At 37.0% G+C, this 22,563-nt stretch overlaps 1 protein-coding gene across 5 annotated transcripts in view; it reads right to left on the bottom strand.

Annotated features, from left to right (window-relative positions):
- LOC127875118 (HEAT repeat-containing protein 5B-like) overlaps nucleotides 1–22,563 on the bottom strand; it is an 86,310-nt gene that overhangs the window by 38,934 nt on the left and 24,813 nt on the right. For all 5 annotated transcript variants that reach the window (XM_052419942.1, XM_052419943.1, XM_052419941.1 and 2 more), the window contains exons 3-15: nucleotides 15,547–15,758; nucleotides 10,315–10,423; nucleotides 9,679–9,828; nucleotides 8,249–8,426; nucleotides 7,436–7,578; nucleotides 6,707–6,956; nucleotides 5,434–5,586; nucleotides 4,449–4,699; nucleotides 3,665–3,776; nucleotides 2,040–2,192; nucleotides 1,383–1,482; nucleotides 1,086–1,195; nucleotides 527–690 (exon numbers count right to left, since the gene is read on the bottom strand). In XM_052419942.1, coding sequence (XP_052275902.1) covers nucleotides 527–690; nucleotides 1,086–1,195; nucleotides 1,383–1,482; nucleotides 2,040–2,192; nucleotides 3,665–3,776; nucleotides 4,449–4,699; nucleotides 5,434–5,586; nucleotides 6,707–6,956; nucleotides 7,436–7,578; nucleotides 8,249–8,426; nucleotides 9,679–9,828; nucleotides 10,315–10,423; nucleotides 15,547–15,758 — 2,085 coding nt within the window. The remainder of the gene's footprint in view (nucleotides 1–526; nucleotides 691–1,085; nucleotides 1,196–1,382; nucleotides 1,483–2,039; nucleotides 2,193–3,664; nucleotides 3,777–4,448; nucleotides 4,700–5,433; nucleotides 5,587–6,706; nucleotides 6,957–7,435; nucleotides 7,579–8,248; nucleotides 8,427–9,678; nucleotides 9,829–10,314; nucleotides 10,424–15,546; nucleotides 15,759–22,563) is intronic.

Below are 22,563 nucleotides of genomic sequence, written 5' to 3'. Positions count from 1 at the left end.
CACTTCTCCTTAATAATATCTATACACCTATGAAGTTTTATGTTGATATCTAATATAGTTTCTGAGATATAGCCCTAAAAGATTTTGTGACAGACGGACGGACAGACAGGCCTTTGGCAGAGGATAATAAAAACATCAACACAGATTGAACAAATAAAAGCAGTATATACAAATATTTTCATGGAAAAATAAGATAAAACAGTATTTGAATAAGAAACAAGGGAGAACAATCCTGACATAGAAGGCAATTGAGTAAAGCGTATGTGTGTAAAATTTCTTCCCAGATTAACCTGTGCTGTCCGCATGGGTTAATCAGGGATGACACTTTCTAAACTGGATTTTCACTTAGAAGATACTTCCTTAAAACAAAAAAACAATATAAGCAGAAAGACTGCACGACCAATCTGGGACAACATTTTATGCCAATGCATTAATCCCAGCACGGCTAATTTTAATGCTAATAAAAATAACAGAATACCAAACAAGGGAGAACATCCCTGACCATATTATGCAATCATATCGTTACCTGATCTTCAACAGCCTTGTGGTCGGTCTCCTGGAGCCAGGACCCGAGTATCACGCTGTCGTCAACGTGGCACATGGCACGCAGCAGAGACGTGGTCGTGTTGGCAGGGTTGTCTGTGAGCGTGAACTCGGCCACGAGCTCACGTAGCAGTCCCGTGTAGGACCCTGGAGTAGATAGCAGCGTGTATCGGGTTAATATTTAGTTGTGAACCACATATATTTGAGCCAAACTCTGGGAAAATAAGGTTTAAAGGGGCGTCTCAGATAAGCCTGTGCAGTATGAAGGGACTACACTTTCTGCCCTAACTGGATTTTTCCTACGAAGAAACTACTTTCCATTAAAATTCCATTACAGCCAAAAGTATCTTCCCTGATAAGTAGGTGCAGACTTGAACAGACTCCCAAAAATTAATTTATAATCATATTCATTAACAAAAATAAATCACTCTTTTAGTCTAATAAATAAGAATATACAATAAACAAAAGTTTCATGATACTTCCATTTTTACAGCAGAACTTGAGCAACATGTGCTAAATATATTTTAGAAACATGCATGTACCTTCATAGGACTGTGGTGGTAGCAAAGACAGGACATCATACATTCTGAGGCGGACCATTGCAGCACTGGCCTTCAAATGAGTGCCGTATATCTTGATCACACTTGGGAGACTGAAACAGATTTAACAGGCACACTGACAAACATTTTGAGCAATGCCCTGGGAAAACCAGGATTATGAACAGCCAAGCTAACAAAATGACATAATTTTACTGAAATTACATCTTTATCCCAGAAATGATGATATAAAGCTAGCATATACAACAGGACTTATGTTTTTCAATTCAATGTGACACATACTGAGCGAGCATAGTGAGGGTGCACTCTAGTGGGGCTAGCAGGCGTCGTATCACGTCCTCTGTGATCAGTTCACGGCAGTGCAGCAGGAAACTCAGCATAGCTGAAACACAACACACAAGTGTGCTCACTCACATATACATGTAGGTACTACTTATTATAAGTTTATGTCTTTCCTAGGTGGAAAGAGTCGTCCTTGATTAGCCTGTATAGACGCTTCACCCACATGCAATGATTATTGTCTTTATTAAATACAGCTGACTTTTCTAATATTAGACAACCTTCATTTTGTAGAACCTGAGGATATCACAGGGAATTTTTTTTTATAAACTTTTATTTAAAATCTATGTCAATAAAATACAGCAGTTTTGTCTAAATTTCAACATGCACATTTTGAAGTTATAGACAAATTCTGAAACAGCCATATTATCCTAACTCCCACTGTCAAATATAATTTAGAATAGAAGCAACATGATTACAAACATTCATTTATGAAATGGTTCCTAGCAGACACAGCCACTATGGTTTGTTGTTACAATGTTGATTGAAAAGTAATACTAGGGCTTCCATTTGTCACACACAGACCTAACTTTTGCCTGGCCAATCTGGGGCAACACTTTATGCACATGCATTAAGCCTGGTTTTCCCAGAATGTCATACCTCCGAGAGCCCCTGCCCTGCCCTCCAGTGTGACCTGCCAGGTGAATGTGTCCCCGCGGGCCTTCTCTGACTCCAACTCCTTCACGGACCGAGGGAAGGCGTTCCTCCACAGGAGCAGCATGCGTGGCAGGTGACCCTTCACAACTGGGGAACCTGACAACAGACACGGCTAGCTTGAAGCACACTTTAAACTTTGTTTCAAGCAACAACAAGTATGCGAGCTTACAAAAAGATTGCTGATCATCAACAAAACAATAACAGTTCTGGAGTTGACATCCTTGTTAACATCTAATATTTAGTACATATTAGTCAGTAAAATAGTGTGTCCCATATTTTGAAAATTAGAGTGGCAATTTATTAGTGCTCAAACGGGTACCCAAAAACCCCCGAATCCACAGGTAAAAAAAATACCCGTGGATCCGGGTCAAAGTTTCTGCGAACGATACCGGTTCGGGTTGCTAGCTACAAAGTACAAGATTACATGTTGAACGTATGGTCAAATCATCTCTTTTAAACAAGTGAGGTAAAATCGCATCAGTTTAAGCAGTGTTGTTATTACAAATTGTCATAAATGAATAGAATTGACGCACCAGAAGCAGAAATGTCGAGTTTTGTTATTATTCAGACCCCAAAATGGCGACGTTAAAGAAACGAAACTTGTATTAAAAAATATATTGACTTCAAAGTAGAAAAGACAGAGCTTACAGTGAAAGTTATTTTTGGCTTCCCTCCTCAAAATTAGACAAGCTTTATTTTTGCTTGACAGATTTTTTTCCTATACATGCATTTTTGATTGCTATTCCAAGTAATACTTACGTTTGCTTATTAATTTCAACATCGTTGTGTAAACTTAATAAATAGTTATATGCATTTCAGTATTTCATTCATAATTAAATAAATCAAAACAATAAAAAGTATAATATTCTAAACAATCTACTTGACAAACAGTTGAATATTTAAGAACGCTAAAGCATGCTTTGATAATTAATGTAGTTTTATTTTAATTAACTTATGTATTATCTGACCAGACCCGAATTTTCTTGGGTATTTTAATTTTGACCTGCCGACCCGACCAGAAGAATATTTTGGACCCGTGTCAGCCCTACAATTTATGTGTATTTGACACTGAATATGACATCAGGTAAATCCCTGAATTGTGAACAGAATTGTCCACCTTTTCACCCAGTCCCCTTTTAGGCAGCACCCAATACCTTTCTTTTCTATATAACAAACAGTTTCCCTTCTAAAATAAAGTAAACTTTTTACTGTAAACAAATATAATATTCAAATTATTTTTTCATCAAATTATTCATCAAAATAAATACATTTCACTTTTTTATTTTGGATTCCCATGAAAAATTGCTAAAATTCACTTATTGTTCTTAAATTTTCAAATTGCCTCATTTTACCTTGCAGGGAATTTTATTCAAGTTTTCCCTGTTTTTACGACGCAAATGCCACCCTGAATTTACAAAACAAAACGGCAATAAAATATTTGTGACTTGCGCTGGTAATGCGAGGTTTTTCATCACTGATAAGCCTACACAAACTGCGCAGGCTAATCTGGGACGATAACTTATGCACATGCATTATGCCCTGTATTCACAGAGAAAGGCTGATATTACCTAGAGTCATTAATGCTCCAAGAAGCAACCAGCCTGACTGGGTCCTCTGCAGTGAAAGACGACTGTTCTGATTGGCTGTTCGTAACAACTCCTCTGCAATGTTGAAGATTTGCTGAAACCACAAACAAAAGCAATTTTATAAGTATATCTATCCCAGTTTGTAGTAAGTGATAATGACATTTCATAATTTAATACTGCATTCTGTATTTATTTTACTTCTTTTATTTGAATTTTTGTTCACAAGACCAATGTGTTTTTTTCGCGTTACTACTATTTTCAAATTCTTTTGCCTGTTCAACAAAAAAAAGATATCCCTTAGTATTAAATCACATTTATTTTTAAAGTCCATTACAACAGTAAATATTTGATAAATAATGTTTACAGACTTCCCATGGCATTCGCAATGCCTATTGGACACTTCACAATGCTGTTAAGATGCTTATGTTACTTCTTAAAAAGATCAATTAAAACAAATAAAATGTCTTCCCCTTAGTGTTAGGTATGCTCCAGAGATGCAAATGTATATGCTACTTGTTTTAGAAGATAACCTTACTCAAAAAGTTACTTTCCCCTTTGAATGAAGCATTTCAATTGATACATGCTTTCCAGTAATCAATTGCAGCCAGAGGAGGGGGGGGGGGGGTTCTATATCAAAGTGAAAAAGTACATCAATAAGGCCCTTTCCCTTAGCATAAGGTATCCTCAGAGGACACTTATCCTACATGCTCCAGTAGTGCAACAAGAGCGCTACTTTACCCAAGTGAAGAAGTAAGTCACTAAGTACCTTCCCCTTGGCATGAGGTATGCCCAGTGGACACTGATAGACACGTCCCAGCAGAGCGGCCAGGGCGCTGCTGTATCCAGACACGGCCTCGGGCGATGACTTGAGTTTGTTCATGCGCTCCAGACAGCGGTCCACAAGTGGGGTCAGCTGGGATGGCAGGGCTACAGAGATGCTTCCCAGGCACCAGGAGGCCGACAGACGGGCGGACGCACTCGGGTGTATAAGCACAGACACCACCGGCTCTATGATTCCTGATCGGAAGAAAGATTATCAATGTTGAGGTCTGTTATTGAGATGGATTCAATTATTTTATGCAGACTGATATCTGTGACTTGTGTCCTGATTGTGATACATTGATGCCCACATACGAAGTGCCTTAACAAACAGGGTTTTTGGTAACAATTGTATTCAAACAAGTATTAATTAGTTTAAGCACTAAACATGTAATGTCATACTGCAATGTTGCACAATAATGCAGATAATTTTAAGAACAATAAGATTTGAAGCACAGTGTTGTTAGTTTGTAAACACTTGGGGGGATTAAAATACCCTAAACCCCTTAAAGAGTTTTCCAAGACTCTTTTAAACAGATCCCTTTCTGTAGAACAACAGTGGCATAGAAAAGAAGGAATACAACTAAAAGGAGGAATAATCACACCCCTGGAAGCATCTATTGGAGCCACATTATGGAAAAACTGGGCTTAATGCATGTGCATAAATTGTTGTCCCAGGCTAATCATAAACATCACTTTCTGCCTGAACTTCATTTAGAAGCAACCTTTTTTAAATCCCTGATTAGCCTGAGCAGACTGCACAGGCTAATCTGGGACAACACTTTAAGCACAAGCATTAAGCCCATGTTTTTGAAAACAAGGCTACAATTGATCATTTACCATAGAACAACACCGGAATCGAGAGGAAGGAAGATTAAAGGAGGAAAAATCACACCCCTAGAAGCATTTATTATTTTCCATGAGTGACCCACCTGTTGCTGGTTCAGCCACTAGAGGGCTGGCTGATGTCCCAAGACTGAGCACGAGACAGCCCAGCTCGTGTAGTGCACACACCAGCACATGCTGACTGCCTGAAATGTCTGATGTCTGCGCCTTGCTATCTACGGCTTCCACACTGGCCTCTCCTGGTATTAAATAATTGTTTTCATTGTTAAGAACAGTTTTATTATCATGGTTATGAATACATTAGATGTGTAAATAATATTGGGGTGGTTCAGCTGAGTTGGTTTAAAAGATGTTCTACAAATCCTTAACAATTTACTTGACCTTCACAAAACATTTTACTTGAAACCAACAAAACATTTTAATTGACTAACACATAACATTTTCCTTTGCCTTAACATTACAGTAACCTTGACCCTCAAATACAATGCTACCCTACCCACCTATAGTCTGCATCTGCTTGATGATAATCTGACAGATCTCATTACTCCACCCACCTATAGTCTGCATCTGCCTAACGATGATCAGACAGAACCTCTTACCCCACCCACCAAAGTCTGCATCTGCTTCACAATGATCTGACAGATCTCCTTACTCCACCCACCTATAGTCTGCATCTGCTTCAGGATGATCTGACAGATCTCCTTACCCCACCCACCAATGTCTGCATTTGCTTCACAATGATCTGACAGATCTCCTTACTCCACCCACCTATAGTCTGCATCTGCTTCAGGATGATCAGACAGATCTCCTTACCCCACCCACATATAGTCTGCATCTGCTTCAGGATGATCTGACAGATCTCCTTACCCCACCCACCAAATTCTGCATCTGCTTCACAATGATCTGACAGATCTCCTTACTCCACCCACCTATAGTCTGCATCTGCTTCAGGACGATCAGACAGATCTCCTTACCCCACCCACCAAAGTCTGCATCTGCTTCACAATGATCTGACAGATCTCCTTATCCCACCCACCTAGAGTCTGCATCTGCTTCAGGATGATCTGTCAGATCTCCTTACTCCACCCACCTATAGTCTGCGTCTCTCTCATGATGATCTAAAAGATCTCCTTACCCCACCAACCAAAGTCTGCATCTGCCTCATGATGATCTGACAGATCTCCTTATCCCACCCACCAAAGTCTGCATCTGCCTCACGATGATCTGAGAGATCTCCTTACTCCACCCACCTATAGTCTTGGTCTGCCTCATGATGACCTAACAGATTTCCTTACTCCTACCCACCTTTAGTCTGCATCTGCTTCACGATGATCTTACAGATCTCCTTAACCCACCCACCTATAGTCTGCATCTGCCTCACGATGATCTGACAGATCTCCTTGGCAGCAGCAATCTGGGCCTTCTCCCCGAGCAGGCCGCCAATCACTGAGCGTATGATGAACGAGACACACTTCCGGGCGTACACGGCGTCCACATGGGAGGGAGTTGCCCGGGGGTTAGCCACCAGGTCAAGGACATGGTTGAGGAACACAGAGATGTTTCGCTCCAGCCAAAGGCCTCCCATGCATTTGATAAACTCCACATAGGCCTGAAATGTTGCAAATTAAACTTCGCTCTAAAAAAACTGGGCTTAATGCATGTGCCTGAAGTGTTGTTCCAGATTTTTTTATTTGCATAGGCTAATCGGAACGACACTTTCCGCCTCAACTGGATTTTGTTAAGAATTTGTTAAGATTTCCTTTAAACAAAAAAAAAGCCCAAGAAAAATATCAAAATTGCTTAATTTTTAATATAGGCCTATAATGTCCAATTAAATTGTTACATAGAATAAAAAGCATTTTTAGGGTCTTTACAAATATTTAATCTCCTCATTAAATTGAATAAAACACATACAGCATATTTTCAACTATTTAACAACAAAACAACGAGGAAGAATTAAAGCAAAACAAACAAAACAATGAGGAAGAATAAACTCAAAACAAACATCAACACATTCTTTAATTCAAAATTAAATACACACAATCATTACTGGAGAATGCCCTGTCAATGCTATTTCTATGGACTCACATGTGTTACTCCCACTCGTATTTCTCTGTTGACGGCTGCATTACCTCCCCCTGTGGAACTTTTCAAGAACCCAAAACCACCTCTCAGAAAACCTGTTGACAACAGTCCCAGAACATCCTCCAACTTGACCAATTTGGCTTTTGCTGTGAGAAATTGTTCAAACATAGACTTAAGCACTGACTGATAAATAATGTAATGACCTAATTACAAAAGGTACATACAATATTGTTACATCTTTAAGTAAGAATAACATATTGTACTAAACATCCTTTTAAATTTGGTTAATATCAATGTTATCAGTAAAAACAGTTTCCTAGTATCCTAGTGTGTACCCATTCTGGAGCTAAGATATAATAAGATGCGAATTACTGCAGCAAAAGCATAATGAAATAAAATATATAATGTTTACGTTGTCAACTGGATTTAAAAATTGTACATGTGATACATTATCTTCAAATGCTGGAAGCATTTGGCTCAACCAAAAGATCCATGTCAGATACGGACAGCAAAGTGTTTTATAAAGTGTAGCATTATCCCAACAATCAATTTAACCTTTTACCACTCAGATATGCACTTTCACGCTTTTGCAGTCCCTTAGAAAATCAAATTTAATTTAAGACCTTTCTTACCAGATTCAAGTTTTGAAGGCATCTTTTCCAACAGTAAAAAACTGATGAGCAACAAGCAGCATAAAACCTGAACAGACTGTGAGTTACTTGCACTTGCAGGTTGTTCTGGTTTTATGCTGGATGCATATAGCCATTTCTAAATTGCTTCTGAGTGGAGAATATGTACAATTTCAACAAATCTTACCTGGTGTTGTCCCAGGTTTTGGGTTTAGGGCAGTTGCACACAAGTTGCCTAACATTTCAGCAACTGCATAACGAGCGTCGTAGTTGGAGCCGTCAAGAGATCGGAAACAAAGGGAGACAACTGTCTCTAGCTCTGTCGTTGACATGAACGGTGCCTCGTTGACAAGTTGGTACATGCACTGAAAATGATTACTCAAAACACTATATATGTGAGCCTGGCTCTGGTAAAATGGAGCTATCATCAAGGCATAATTATTAAGGATCAGTGAATTTGTTCATTGCTGCAAACGGCAAAGAACATAACCATCAAAAAATGCTATTTTGGGGTTATTCCTCTTTGCAGATAGCTCTGCATTCAAACAAACAACATTTCAAGATTTTCACACAAAAAAGAGAAACCACTGAAACCACTGTATTCAGCAGACCTCACACAAGTAAAGACAACCTAAGCTGTAGTGTATTTCTACATCACAGATCTCACTGCCAAGCCTTCGGTAAGGTTCGCAGAAACCACAAGTCATGAATGGTTTCCTTGGAGGAAGTTGTCAATTACAACACGTTTTTATCTGGAAGCATTTTTTTCTGGAATTGTCCATTCATTACCAATGAATAACTGCAGACAGCTAAATTTAAATACTATTACTATCATGTTTTTGTAGTAATGAAATACAAAGCAACTACTTGGGTTGTATTTTAGACAGTTCTTTTTTTTAGTATTATTTTTTCCCAGCGAAAACCTGCTCTAAAAAACAACAAGTTTTATGTCTTTTTGTCATTGGAGTTTATGGGAGTTGTTTAGTTGTTTGTTTTTGTGTGTTTACATGACCCTCAATCTATCAAATCTGCCGCCGAATTTCGGCGGCAGTCCCCCACCTGAAAAGTATACTTTTTTCCCCTTTCGGGGGGAAAAATTCCCCCTAAAAAAAAAATAATATTTTTTTTTTTTTTTTTTTTTTTTTTTATAGAAAGATGTGTCACATGATTATTATATCTCAATTCTATTTCAATTTAATCTTTTCAAACATACTAAATTATGAAAAAAGCAATAAATATAGTGCAAACATGTACAAATGTTATAATGAGAGAGTAAGTAAACAAATCCCCCAAAAAGGAAAACGCCGCGAAAATTCCCCCTCCTAAGGGTTGTGGACCCCTTCCCCCAAATTAGTGTGAGGGCGCTGGTTTATTTTTCTTTTGTTGTTATTTATTTTTGTGGCGGTGGAAGGGAATCAATTGCTCATTCAAATTACAGACCACTAAAATTGGAGCGTTACTCATTGTTAACTTATATAATTACTGTTTATGTGTTTGGGTCATAAACAAATATTAAAGTGTTTATTCAAATTTAAAACAAAAATTAACATTTTTTTAAGTTATAAATTAACCTTTTATTAACCTTACTAAGTAAAACAAATATTCTAGGTTCCCCACCTTTGCAGCTGCTGTTCTGACAGCCATGGCCCTGTCAGTCATCGCGACCTTTGCAGCCTTGTAGACGTCCTTGAATGAGTTGACCCCCGCCGACCCAAGACCCTGCACGACCTTCTCAAGGGTCAACATTGTTTCACCTCGACACTGGGACTGGAAACGCAATGAATGTGTATATGAGGCATGTTCTTGGAAAACTGAGCTTAATGCATGTGTATAAAGTGTCAACTCCGATTAGCCTGTGCAGTATGCAAAGCATAATCAGGTACAACACTTTTCCCTTGTTTTAGCCTGTTTTTCTACAGAGAACCTAAACAAAATTCTTTAAAAAACAACATATTATTGACAGTTTGCTAGTGAGCCCTTGCTTATTGCTGATAACCAATTCCTGCTCATAAACAAAGTGAAAATGGCTATGTGACAGAAGCATAAAACTAGAACAGCCTGGAAGTAACTTGCAGTCTGTACACGTTTTATGCGGTTTGCAGCTCATCAGTACCTCAGGGTTGGTAATGAAGCCTTGAAAACTAGATTCTTTTAAGAAATGTCTTAAAATGGATTTTCTAAGGGACTACAAATGCGTTAAAGAGCGTATCTGAGTGGTAAAGAGTTAACTTATTTTGTAAGTCCAGGTTTTACCTCTGCAGATTTCAGGGACTTGATGAGTGCCTGGACTGTCTCCTCATAGGACCGCCCTGTCATTCGCCCCATCTTCTCATATATACCCCCTAGGCAGGCAACGGAGGCCCTGCAATCAATGAGCAGATTATATATTATATACATTATTTATATTATTTGTGGTGTCATTTTCGCAGGAGTTTTACATAATTTGTATGAACTGAGCAATATTTTTCTTCCTTTATAAAGATCTGTAAATGACACTTTCCCAATGGTGTACAAATTATAAAATTCTAAAATGCCGTCTAAAAATTCCCCCAAAGGAAAGAAAGATGATTTGTTCAAAAGCAAAAAGTAATGTCAAGGAATATTAAAATGGGTTTGCAAAATTAAGTACCAAGCAATTAAAAGATCCACAATATCCAATCTGAAGATTTTACAATGCAAATGTTCCCAATTTCAGATTTTTTACTATAATTTTAACCCATTTGCACAGTAGGGGTACCTTTTCCTATTGACCAAAAAATATTGCTTAAACTGTACATAATTTGTATGAGTTGTACATAACTTACATAATTGCACATAGTTTGTGTGAGTTGTTCATAATTTGTATAAATTGTCCATAATTTGTATGAGTTGTACATAATTTGTTTGAGTTCTACATAATTTGTATACATTTTTCATCATTTGTGTGAGTTGCTTATAGGTTCCATGGGTTGAAAATAGTTTATTTGAGTTGTACATAATTTGCATATGTTGCACATAGTTTGTATGACTTGTACATAATTTGTGTTAGTTGTAAATAATTTGTATGAGTTGTACATTGAGTTGTACAAAAGTGTGTGAATTGTACTAAATGTGTATTAATTGTACTTAATGTGTATGTATTGTACATAATTGTAAAGAGTTGTGCATAATTTGTATGAGTTTTTCATAATTAATAAGACTTGAACATAATTTATATGTGTTGTACATAATTTCTCGAAAATAGACACAATAGACACATAAATATAATATGTGATTTGTGCAAGATGAACTCACTCAAGGTACTTGATTCATTCCTATGGTTTGTATTATCAATGCCATGACATGTTTGTATAGTGACTACACTAGCATTGAATTTGTGCCTAAATATTAATGACCATGGTGGAAGAATTAAACTGAAATTCAAATCAAGGAAAATGAATAATTCTGTTTCACAAGTCTGCAGGGAAATAACAGCTTGTGGCTCTTGAATGTTTATGTGAAAATTTCAATATTGTGTAAGTAAACCTTGTAATCTTCATTTTTTCATTAGATGCTCCTATTCTTCTTGTCATTATAACCTCCATTCTTATTAAATGGCCAGTCATGAAATTCATTATAATAACAATGACACAAAATTAATTCCTACCAAAAGGCAATCACCTGCTACCCAGGGAACTAAACTGTTCTCAGGTGGAATTCAGAATAATAATAACAATCTATATAACATAAATATTAAATTTTAAAGCATATTTTTATTTTCTAACTTGGCTGATATATCTATAAGACAAATGTTCTGACTAAGTTTCATGTAGATTCGACTTAAAATGTGACTTCTCGAGTGTTAACTAGTGTTTTCCCTATTTTTACTTTTTGACCTACATGTAGTGATAGAGTTCACGCCAAGTTTTGAACTCAAAAATACAATTGGGATAAATATTGTGAAGAATTTTCATATACATTGGACAATAAATGTGGCCTCTAGAGTGTTCACAATTTTAATGCTGACAACTCACAAAGGACATCACAAAAGCTCAGATGAGCTAAACATACTACAGTACACTCCACGCGTTTTCCCCAATTTCCCTCCATACTCCGCGGGTTTCGACCTGGAGGGAGATTAAGAAAATACCGCTTTACGCGGCGTTTGCATGATTTTGGACGCGGCGGTTAACGATCGGCAAAACTGATGAGCCGACGCGGCGGCCCTCGGCGTTGGCAACGCGGGGGAAACTCCGCGTTTAACGAGATAACGATCAATTTAATTTTGTTTGACTTCCTGATTTTCAAATAAAATTACATTTATTACAAGTACATACATGTACATGTAGTATAATATTTACAATTAAAAAAAAACAATCAAGATAGATCGATCCCAACGTGGTTGTAGAAGTAGTTGTTGTTGTATAGAAAACTCGTTGATTTACGACACACAAAACGTCGTATTTTAATTAATACTTACCAATTAATATAAACACAGTTTGCAACATTGTTTTTATTTTGATAATTTAATCCAAAGTTTTCATGTTAGCGGGTGATTTTCTATACTGAACATGTATATAAATGACCAAGGACCCTAAAAATCTCGCAAATCTGTGTGAATTGACAGTTTGACTAAATCAAAGAAAAGCCGCTTCCTGTCTAAAGGCATTACTTACTAAAGTAAACACGTTCAACGAATGCATAAGGAATGGTTTTAATTGTCGGAACAAAGTCAATTCTCTGCTCGCTAATGCATTGATTTTCTCTTTGTTTGTAGGTTATTCCATTGATTGCTAAAAGGTGGTAACTATTGAGTTGATAATTGCATTTAATATTCACAGGTGTATTCTTGTTGCGTCGACATTCTAAACAATGTTTACCAGTAATTATGGACCAAATCGGCAGAGTGAAATTCACACATGTTAATCCCTTTTGTCAAAACACCGCAGACAGCAGTCTACACAATAGGTCAGTAGACAAGCTTTGCGTGTTTTCATAACGTCAAACACTTAAAATCCAGTTCCGCCCAGATGTCTTCTTTAATCAGTTTACAATACAATTAGTGTTAAAATAAATACTCTACTAAAATACCGTAACGATAAATTCGGCGTGTTCGATTTGAAATTATTTTAGAGGAAATATCAACTTATTCGCGATATAATTTCGTTAATAAATACCAAAGGAACTTTTAACCGAAATCAACAAAATTCAATGTTCTCTGCGCTACAAAGTTTGTATAAAAAAAATCAATACACGCACGCTTTGCAGGAGAATACATTGTTCCTTGACCTTGTACATTGCAGCATAATTTTCGCGCGCTTTTGTCGGGAATGACTGTATATTGGAAGCATTTGTAAACGTCGTGTTAACAATTAAAAATCGTAGTGTGTTTCGGATTACTAATTATTATTCTCATTTTGAAATTTTACGGAACATTTATTCTTGTGTCATATGTGTTATTATTTAAATATTAATTTGTCAAATGTATTATATTAGACTTAATTCATATTGTAGACGTACCTGTGAATTAAAAAAACATAATTTTTATACGTATTAATTTTCTATACAATTATCTTTTTTATACATGTACTACAGTATTTAAACAATTTATTATAACAATGTTTTTATTTTTTGGCATGCCCAGTAGCACACTGCTAACGCGGCGTTGCGCGGCGATGACTGATAAGAACGGAAAGTGTCTGCATTTACCGACTAGCCTAAAGTAATACACGCCGCGGGAATTAGCGAACGCGGCGTAACGCCGAGCGTTTTATCGAGTTCACCTCGCTCTTCCAACGCCGCGTGAACACTCGCTAGCAGAAAAAACCCGCGGAGGGAGCGCGTTTTTTGGGGAAAACGCGTGGAGTGTACTGTATATTGGTGCAAACAATAAGATTATGTCTTACATACATATGTTCACAAAGGATGATTTTTTTCAATGTTTTTCAATAACCAGGAAGTTCTATCTGACATGATATTACCCCATGATGACATTAATCAACCTGACAGAGACTTGTGAAACAACAGATGAGAAATGCAGAAAAAAGCCTTCCTAGTTTTCAGATTGACAACACATTGTCTGACTCATAACCCATTGTCTAAGGGTTATTTGCCTGTTTAAGCAACTTGTCCACAGAACAGATAAATTTTATAAGTCATTTAATTTCCACTGCTTTTATCAGGCCAATAGGTGCATAAAGTGTCGCACCAGATTAGTCTTTGCAGACTGCACAGGCTTATCAGGCACATCACTTTCCACCTGAACTGCCCACTGCACAGGCTTATATGTGACAACACTTTATGCACAGCATACAAATTATATAACAGCCTTCAGATATATAACACATTCTTCAACAGAGATCTCAGAACAACTCCAGATGAGCCGCTTATAAAAATATTTACACATTGCAACTTAAGTGCCTTAAAACTTGGGCCTTTAAGGACTGAAAATTACTACATTTTATTGCTTTAGGTGCATAAATAGTCTATGAGTTTGTTCTTATTGATTAAGTTGCATAAAAATCTGCAGAGGGTTTTATTGCCCCAGGCTGTTCATCCCATGTTAGTTTTTTTTCATATTTTTGTCTTGTATGTACTCATACAAGAGTATTTGCTTTTTTTTAATCGCTTATTCTTGAAAACTGTTTAGAACCTTATATTCAAACTTCTTTCTCTCTATTTTTAGCCTTTCACATTATAAAGTTCTCTTAACTCATCATCAGCAGTATAAATTCTTAATTTAACAGGACATATTCGAATATTCTCAAATAAAAGTGCCCAAGCAGCTTCTGATGCTTACACAATTATGTAAGCACAAGCACATTCCTGCTGCAGCATTTAATGTCAGCCTTTTTTATTAGTTTATCAAAGTTGATCAAATAATCCTCAGGGTTTACATGATGCTGGTGTGACCCTCTTCATTTACAAACATCAGTATTTCATCTGGCAGTTATGCTAGGAATGTTTGGGGAATGGGGGGGGGGGGGGGTGATCACAACACCAGAGTTGAATAATAAATGGACTCCTGTGACAAAATGCTGGTGGCAGGATATAAATGACAGAAATCTTCATGAGATTCTGGGAACAAAGGATCAACTACAATGTCAATCAGTTAATTCCTAAAGGAGGCCATGTTGAATGATTAACAATGAAATGATAAGGTTTTCATCAATCATTCTGTATGATAACCCGTAGAGTCTGTTTCCCTCTTTGAAGACATGAATCAAACCAAGCAAAAATAGGGGTTGTAGATAGCAGCCCATGTGGGAGCATATTTTAATGTTTGTTTTTTACATTGGCACATTTTGCTATTTTTGAAGTTGTTAAATCCACTTGAGATTTATCATTACAGCTTTTTAAATACAATGAAACTCTGTATACACATTTCTTTGAACATAAAAAGAAGTATAAGATTTTGTTTCTTTACTTTGGTGTTAATCTTCATAATTAGACAATTAACTGTGATTAACTGAAATGATAGTCATTACCATGCTGCGTCATGCAAAAGAAAGCAAGCAGCCCACTTACAATCTAGTGGGAAGGTAGCTTGGTGAATCATCTTTGTTTTTCACGAACTCGTTGCACTTGTTGATGGCCTCAAACATAGCAAATGAATCTCCGACGCTGAAGAGCGTTGCCAGACAGCGTGCCAGCAGCTTCCTGGTTGGTGGACCTGGAGACTCGCTGATCTGATTGGTCAGTTGCTCGACGAGCCGCTTCTGTTTTTCTTTGATGTCCGACTGAAAACAATTATATTTTACATCAATTTTACATTCTCAAAGGTGGCAGGAGGGCATTAATTTCTATAGCAGTTCAACTAAAACTAAAATTAACTAGATTTTACAAAGTTGTTTTATTACAATGGAAATGTTTCACATTTTGGGAGAAAACATACATTTGGTAAGGGAAATTAAGTAAACTTTCAGCAAAAAATTGAAGCAAATATTCCCTGAATACCCGAACACACGCACACTGCTATGTCATATGTGTTCAAGGGCAAATAACTCAGCAAGATCTAAAGTGTCTTTAACCCATTTATACCTAGTGGACTCTCCCATCCTTCTGATTTGGATCAATTTAATTCCAAAATTAGGGATGTCTAGTATTCTTATTTCTATATTTAGAATATTTCTTACAGAAATTCCTTTAAACGAACAGCGCAGACCCTGACGGGACGCGCATCATGCAACATCTCATTTGGGTTTACGCTGTGTGCCAAGGCCTTTTTTCTAGACGCTAGGCATAAATGGGTTAATGTAATAGCTCGAGATATGTGGACATAGTTGTCTCCGCAAACATAAAATTTTATTGTGGCTAAAACACTGACAGACAAAAGTGACCAATATTACCCGCTCAAACCTGGTTTGCTGGGTTATATAGATTTACATCTTACTTAAACTAAAGGTACAACACTTTCATGCTCTAACCTTGAACCTGTAGCAAAAGATCATGCCAGAAGACCATGTTCATCATTAATTAATAAATAATGGACATTTATAGATCAATTCCGAAGCATGGAAACAGATGTAGGTATGACTACAATATTATTATCCATGACAACACAAAGGCTTTTAGGAGGTACTGTAATTGTAAGTTGACAATACATACTTCCTAACGTCAGTTGTTAGACAAATAATATTAGCTACCCCGGATGTCTGCCAACAGGAAGTTGGCTCACCAAATGATGCACAAGAGTACAAGACATTGATAGCACACATATATCAGTAACTGCAAAAGAAGGACTGAACTGCACCAGGTTAACTGATCATGTATATTAGAGCCTCTCTCTGGCAAACACTGTTCAATGCATGTTGTAAAGTTTGTTAACTGTTTGGAAAATCCAGTTAAGGCAAAAAGTGGTGTCCATGTTTAGCCAGTGCCAACTGCAAGGCTAACCCTTTGCATGCTGGGAAATTTGTCGTCTGCTAAAATGTCGTCTGCTGAATCTCTAAAATTAGCATTTTCTTCAATTTTTTCAAATAATACTATCAGAATAGCAAACTGTTTGAATCCTGATGAGACGCCACGTTCTGTGGCGTCTCATCTGGCTCCAAACAGTGTGCAAAGGCCTTCAAAATTCAGTTCCAGCACTGAAAGAGCTAATCAGGAACAACACTTTACACCATGTTTTACCACAGCAAGGCTCATATCTATCTGTGGCAGATCTTTTACTTTGATTTTACTTTGATACAATCCATATGTCACTGTATTCCAGTCATATATCAGTAGATGTTGGTTAACAGTTTCCTGGGCATGTTTGTTATCTGAATGATGTGCAAATTTTCACTAATTCTTCTCACTTATGCCAGAAACTGACTACAATCAGAGGTAGGACTGTATTATGGTATTTAAACACTGACTAAACCAAGAATGAAAGTTAGCCCCACTCTGTGAAAATGGGGCTTCATGCATGAGTCTTAACCCTTTGCATGCTGGGAAATTTGTAGTCTGCTAAAATGTTGTCTGCTGAATTTCAAAAATTTGCATTTTCTTAGATTTTTTTTCAAAGAATACTATCATAATAGCAAACAGTTTGGATCCTGATGAGACGCCACGTTCTGTGGCGTCTCATCTGGATCCAAACTGTTTGCAAAGGCCTTTAAAACTCGGTTCCAGCGCTGAAAGGGTTAAGTGTCAAAGATAAGCCTGGGTAATCCACACAGGCTTATCAGGAATGACACTTTGGCTTTTATGGAAAAAAATTATTTAAAGAAGTCTCTTTTTAACAAAATCCAGTCCAAGGGAAAAGGGTCGTCCCTGATTAGCCTGTGCAGACTGCAGTTTAATCTGGGTCAACACTTTATACACATGCATTAAGCCTGTTTTTTTCTACAGAGTGGCTCAAGTCAATCCTCTAAGTCAAAGTGAGATACCCCAAAGTATTGCAGCTTACAGTGTATTGCAAAGTAATAGAAAGGCAAAATAAGCCACGAACATTTAAAGACAATTACATGTGTAATAAAATAAATCAAACTGAGAGCAACTGACTATAAAACAACAAATCAGCTCATTTACACCACATCATCAATAATATTGTCTCAGTAATTATCCAAATGTACAGATTTCCAGTTTTTTATGGTTCCGGTGAGCAATTAACTGTAAGCTGTTAAGTTTTCATGTACATGTAGACATGGTAATAGAAGAATATAACTGCCACAGGAAGACTGCCGTTTCTTTAAAGCTTCTTGAATATGTCATCATTACATACTTGTATATTATTTATTACATTTTGCAGCTGTGTATTCCAAATATCTCAAAGGCCTACCTGTGAATGTTTGTTGCATGTTTGATGGTGTTTGGGTACACCAGGAGAACACATGGTCATTTAAACCTTAGGAATATTTATTTATCTTGTTATGTGTTTGTTTATTTGCGATTTTGTTTTGCATTACTGTATTTATATCTGGTATTTTCATATTTACAACAGCTGAGTTTGAAAATGCTGTAAATATCCCAACTATAACTTGAACTTGTTACACTAAAAACAAATACCCTCATGCCCCGTGTAGAACATACATAGTCATAATGTTAGAAATCTTAGAAATTCTAAGTTCAAAAAGAGGCATAGCTGTTTATTTTTTAACGTAGGACAATAGCTTCACACACAGCACAACTTCATATTAAACAGAACAATGGGTGATTGTTTAAATGCTATTAACTGAAAAGTGTAGGAGCAAGACTGCAAATAGTCTGTGGTTACCATGGACAGCACGAACAAATATAAGGACAAACAGACACAATCATGTTCATAGTGATTCCAGTATATTCCGCTTTTCTTTGTATATATAATAAATGTATCATATGTAATATTGAAGAGAATTCAGAAATGAAGTGTTAAATGGCAAAACAATAATTTAAGTATAATATAGCATCTGCAACACAAGACTAAGAGGGGGTAAACAAGACTAGAGGGGGTAAACAAGACTAGAGGGGTAACAAGACTAGAGGGGTAACAAGACTAGAGGGGGTTAACAATACTAGAGGGGGTAAACAAGACTAGAGGGGGTAAACAAGACTAGAGGGGGTAACCAAGACTAGAGGGGGTAAACAAGACTAGAGGGGGTTAACAAGACTAGAGGGGGTAAACAAGACTAGAGGGGTAAACAAGACTAGAGGAGGTAAACAAGACTGGAGGAGGTAAACAAGACTGGAGGGGGTAACCAAGACTAGAGGGCATTAACAAGACTAGAGGGGGTAAACAAGACTAGAGCGGTTAAACAAGACTAGAGGGCGTTAACAAGACTAGAGGGGGTAAACTGGACTAGAGGTGGTAAACAAGTCTAGAGGGGGTAAACAAGACTAGAGGGGGTAAACAAGACTAGAGGGGGTAAACAAGACATTGCTCAGTCTTGTATCACTAACTTAAATCATTACCAAGATATTACATTAAAGGGTTAGCAGACTATGAAAGTGATAGTGAAGTAAGTTTCATCTCCAGACAGGCTTACATGTTTACACAGCTGCATTTTGTTGGCACAGAGTACAAGAATGCAGTTGCATCAATCACAGATGGGTTGCATACTGAGAACAGGGTGCTTTTTGCACCACAATTAAAGCCAGAAATCAAGTTTCAGGCAGATATATTGCTTTTAGAAGAATCATGGGGGATTACATCAGCAAAATAAGTCTAGTCAAAATTTTATAATTCAAGATTGTGAACGATCACTTTTGGGATCTGGGTAATTTGGATTTTTTGGGCATCTGGGTAATTTTGAATAGGTTCATTTTTACACATTGTAGAAAGTGCTAGAAAACCCCTTCAAATACACTGTCTCTTCAACAAAGATCCATTTTGAATACACTTATATCTAATGTGTTGAATTTTTCTTTTCAATTATAATCCCCACGATCAGGATTTCTAGCAATGGTGTTTAAGAGACGATAAAATGTTGTTGTTTTCTCAATTGTTAGGCGCACATTCACCGCATGAAATGTGTATTATAAAGTGCAAGCATATTCAAACCACACAACAGTATATGTAAATCAAAATTATACTGCGGAGATCACATCATATGTGTCCTCATATGGCTTATTATGAGTTTATTTTTTTACCATCAAAATAAATGTTTTGTTTATATTTGATAAAGACGTAGTTAAATTCTCTCATCACATTCATATCACACTTTTAAAGCCAAATAATGCACAAATATGGTGTTCTAGCTCAAGCCCAGCCCGTGTAATTTAAGTCTGGTCAGGAGCTACACTGTCCGCATTAAAATCATGTAAGATTCCTTGTCTCATTAGGTATCTCCTGACCAAACTGCGCAACACACAAGCTGGGCTGAAGCTACGCTGGCCGCACATTGCATTAGACCAATTTTCGCATCAAACAGGTCTTTAAAAAGCACATTGGGTCTTGTAAATGGAACATCTATTCACAAAAGTTTATCAATAATTCATTCTGTCTTCCCCTGACAATTGAGTGACCGAGTACAGACCCTGAAATTCTGCACAGTGGATTTTAATGCGTAATTGTAACTCAGGCCAAAATTTGTGTCCATGTTTCACATGAACATGCAGACAGTAGTCCGGAATAAACTACACTGGACAGTGTTTCATCCTATATCCTGTGATGTGGCCAATGTTCCAAGGGATTTCTCTCAGATCAGCCAATGAAATATTCATTCAGGTTTACTGGTGGAAACAGAACATTTAATTGGCTATTGATAAAGGTCATTTAAGGTGAAAAGCTGTGTTTAACAGCTACACTGAAAAAAAAGAGTAATGTGTCAGTTTCAATAGTTTGTGCCAATGGATTTATATACTGTCGATGACAAGAGCATCTTACAGTACAAAATCTGTATCCAGTGCAAGGCCCTGGTTATTTTACAGGTAATTTACTCTGACAAGTGTTAATATGAACAGGAGGTATATATGCATAAATAACCTGTAAATGACCTGACTGATATTCAGTTAGCCATGAATCAGTCACACCTATGGTATCTGTCTTAGAAAACAACACATGGGGACATCTAGATTTCTTACCAGAGTGGCAAGCCCACTCTCAACCCCCTCAACCCCATTTACAGATTATCAGCAAAAATCAAGGAGACTATGCTATAAACAAGAGCTGTGTTTGTGAAACACAATGCCCCTTACTGCGCTGCTTTGAAGCCATATATTTGACCTTTGACCTTGAAGGATGACCTTGACCTTTCATCACTCAAAATGTGCAGCTCCATGAGAAACACATGCATGTCAAACATCAAGTTGCCATCTGAAGTGACATAGAAGTTATGAGCATTTTTCAAAACCTTAATGCGAAACCTGAATGCAAAGTCTGACGGAAAGACAGACAGACAGACGGACGGTCTCCTTCAGGGGCATAAAAAACAAGCGAATAAATAAATACATGTCGTGCTGTTTAATATTTCAGGGGTGTGCATATAATGTCTATGTATGTTTTGTTTCTTAGTGTTGTTTCTTACATTTACCCCTAAATGTGCAACATAAAAACAGGCCCATATAACATACATTTACTTCATAATATTTGTCTGATTGTATGCGTAACTGTTTTAAAATACTCTGGAGAGTTAATCTATTGCAGATTCATGCTAAACAAGAGATGTGTTTGTAAGAAACACAATGCCCCCTATTGCGCCGCTTTGAAATAAAATTTCAATATACACATGTATCATTTGGCAGGTTTAGAAATTATCTCCCTTTTAAAGCTTATTACTTCCCTTGGATTGTATTTTATTACTTTTGACCTTGAAGGATGATCTTGACCTTTCACCACTCAAAATGTGCAGCTTCACGAGATACAACATGCACGCCGAATATCAAGTTGCTATCTTCAATATTGCAAAAGTTATGGCCAATGTTAAAGCTTTCGGACGGGCGCACAGACTGACAGACGGACTGACGACAGTTCAACTGCTATATGCCACTCTACAGGGGGCATAAAAACATAAGAATGTTAGAAATTGGTTGGCTCGAATTCCAGATGGCTCGAACTTTTGTTGTTGTTGGTCCCGGCGAGTTCGAGCAATCGGCTTTCGACTGTATAATATAACATTTATTATGTGAAAACAAGTTTGATGCAGGTCAATGCGAATGTTTATCCAGAAAATTTATCAAATAATTTTTTCTGTTAATGCAGTCATAATGGTGTGTACATTCTATGCATATCATCCAGTACACCTACCTGTTTTATTTGCACATATTCACACAATTACCATGAAGTGTAAAATTTAGGTGCAACCATCTTGATCATGGTTAATCTTCATTACATGTATAAGACCAGACCTGTACATTCATTCATTGAAACAATGCATGAAGTTTCTCAAAATCTGTTTCTTTACACAATTACTTCCTACATGTACCTTTTCCTGCTAGACTACTATACATTTGTACTATACATAAATCTTGATTTAATTAATTCCTGTGTTTAAATGAACGATGGATGAAAATTATATGTAAAATAGATGTCTTTGTATCTCAAATATTAGTACTCTGTTCAGATTTATAAAGAAAAGCATAGAAAGCCAATATTAACCCTTTGCATGCTGGGAAATTTGTCGTCTGCTAAAATGTTGTCTGCTG

Source organism: Dreissena polymorpha, chromosome 3 (genome assembly GCF_020536995.1).
Source record: "Dreissena polymorpha isolate Duluth1 chromosome 3, UMN_Dpol_1.0, whole genome shotgun sequence".
Lineage (NCBI taxonomy): Eukaryota > Metazoa > Mollusca > Bivalvia > Myida > Dreissenidae > Dreissena > Dreissena polymorpha.
Note: the sequence above shows the minus strand (reverse complement) of the source record. Positions and strands in the feature narration are given on the sequence as shown.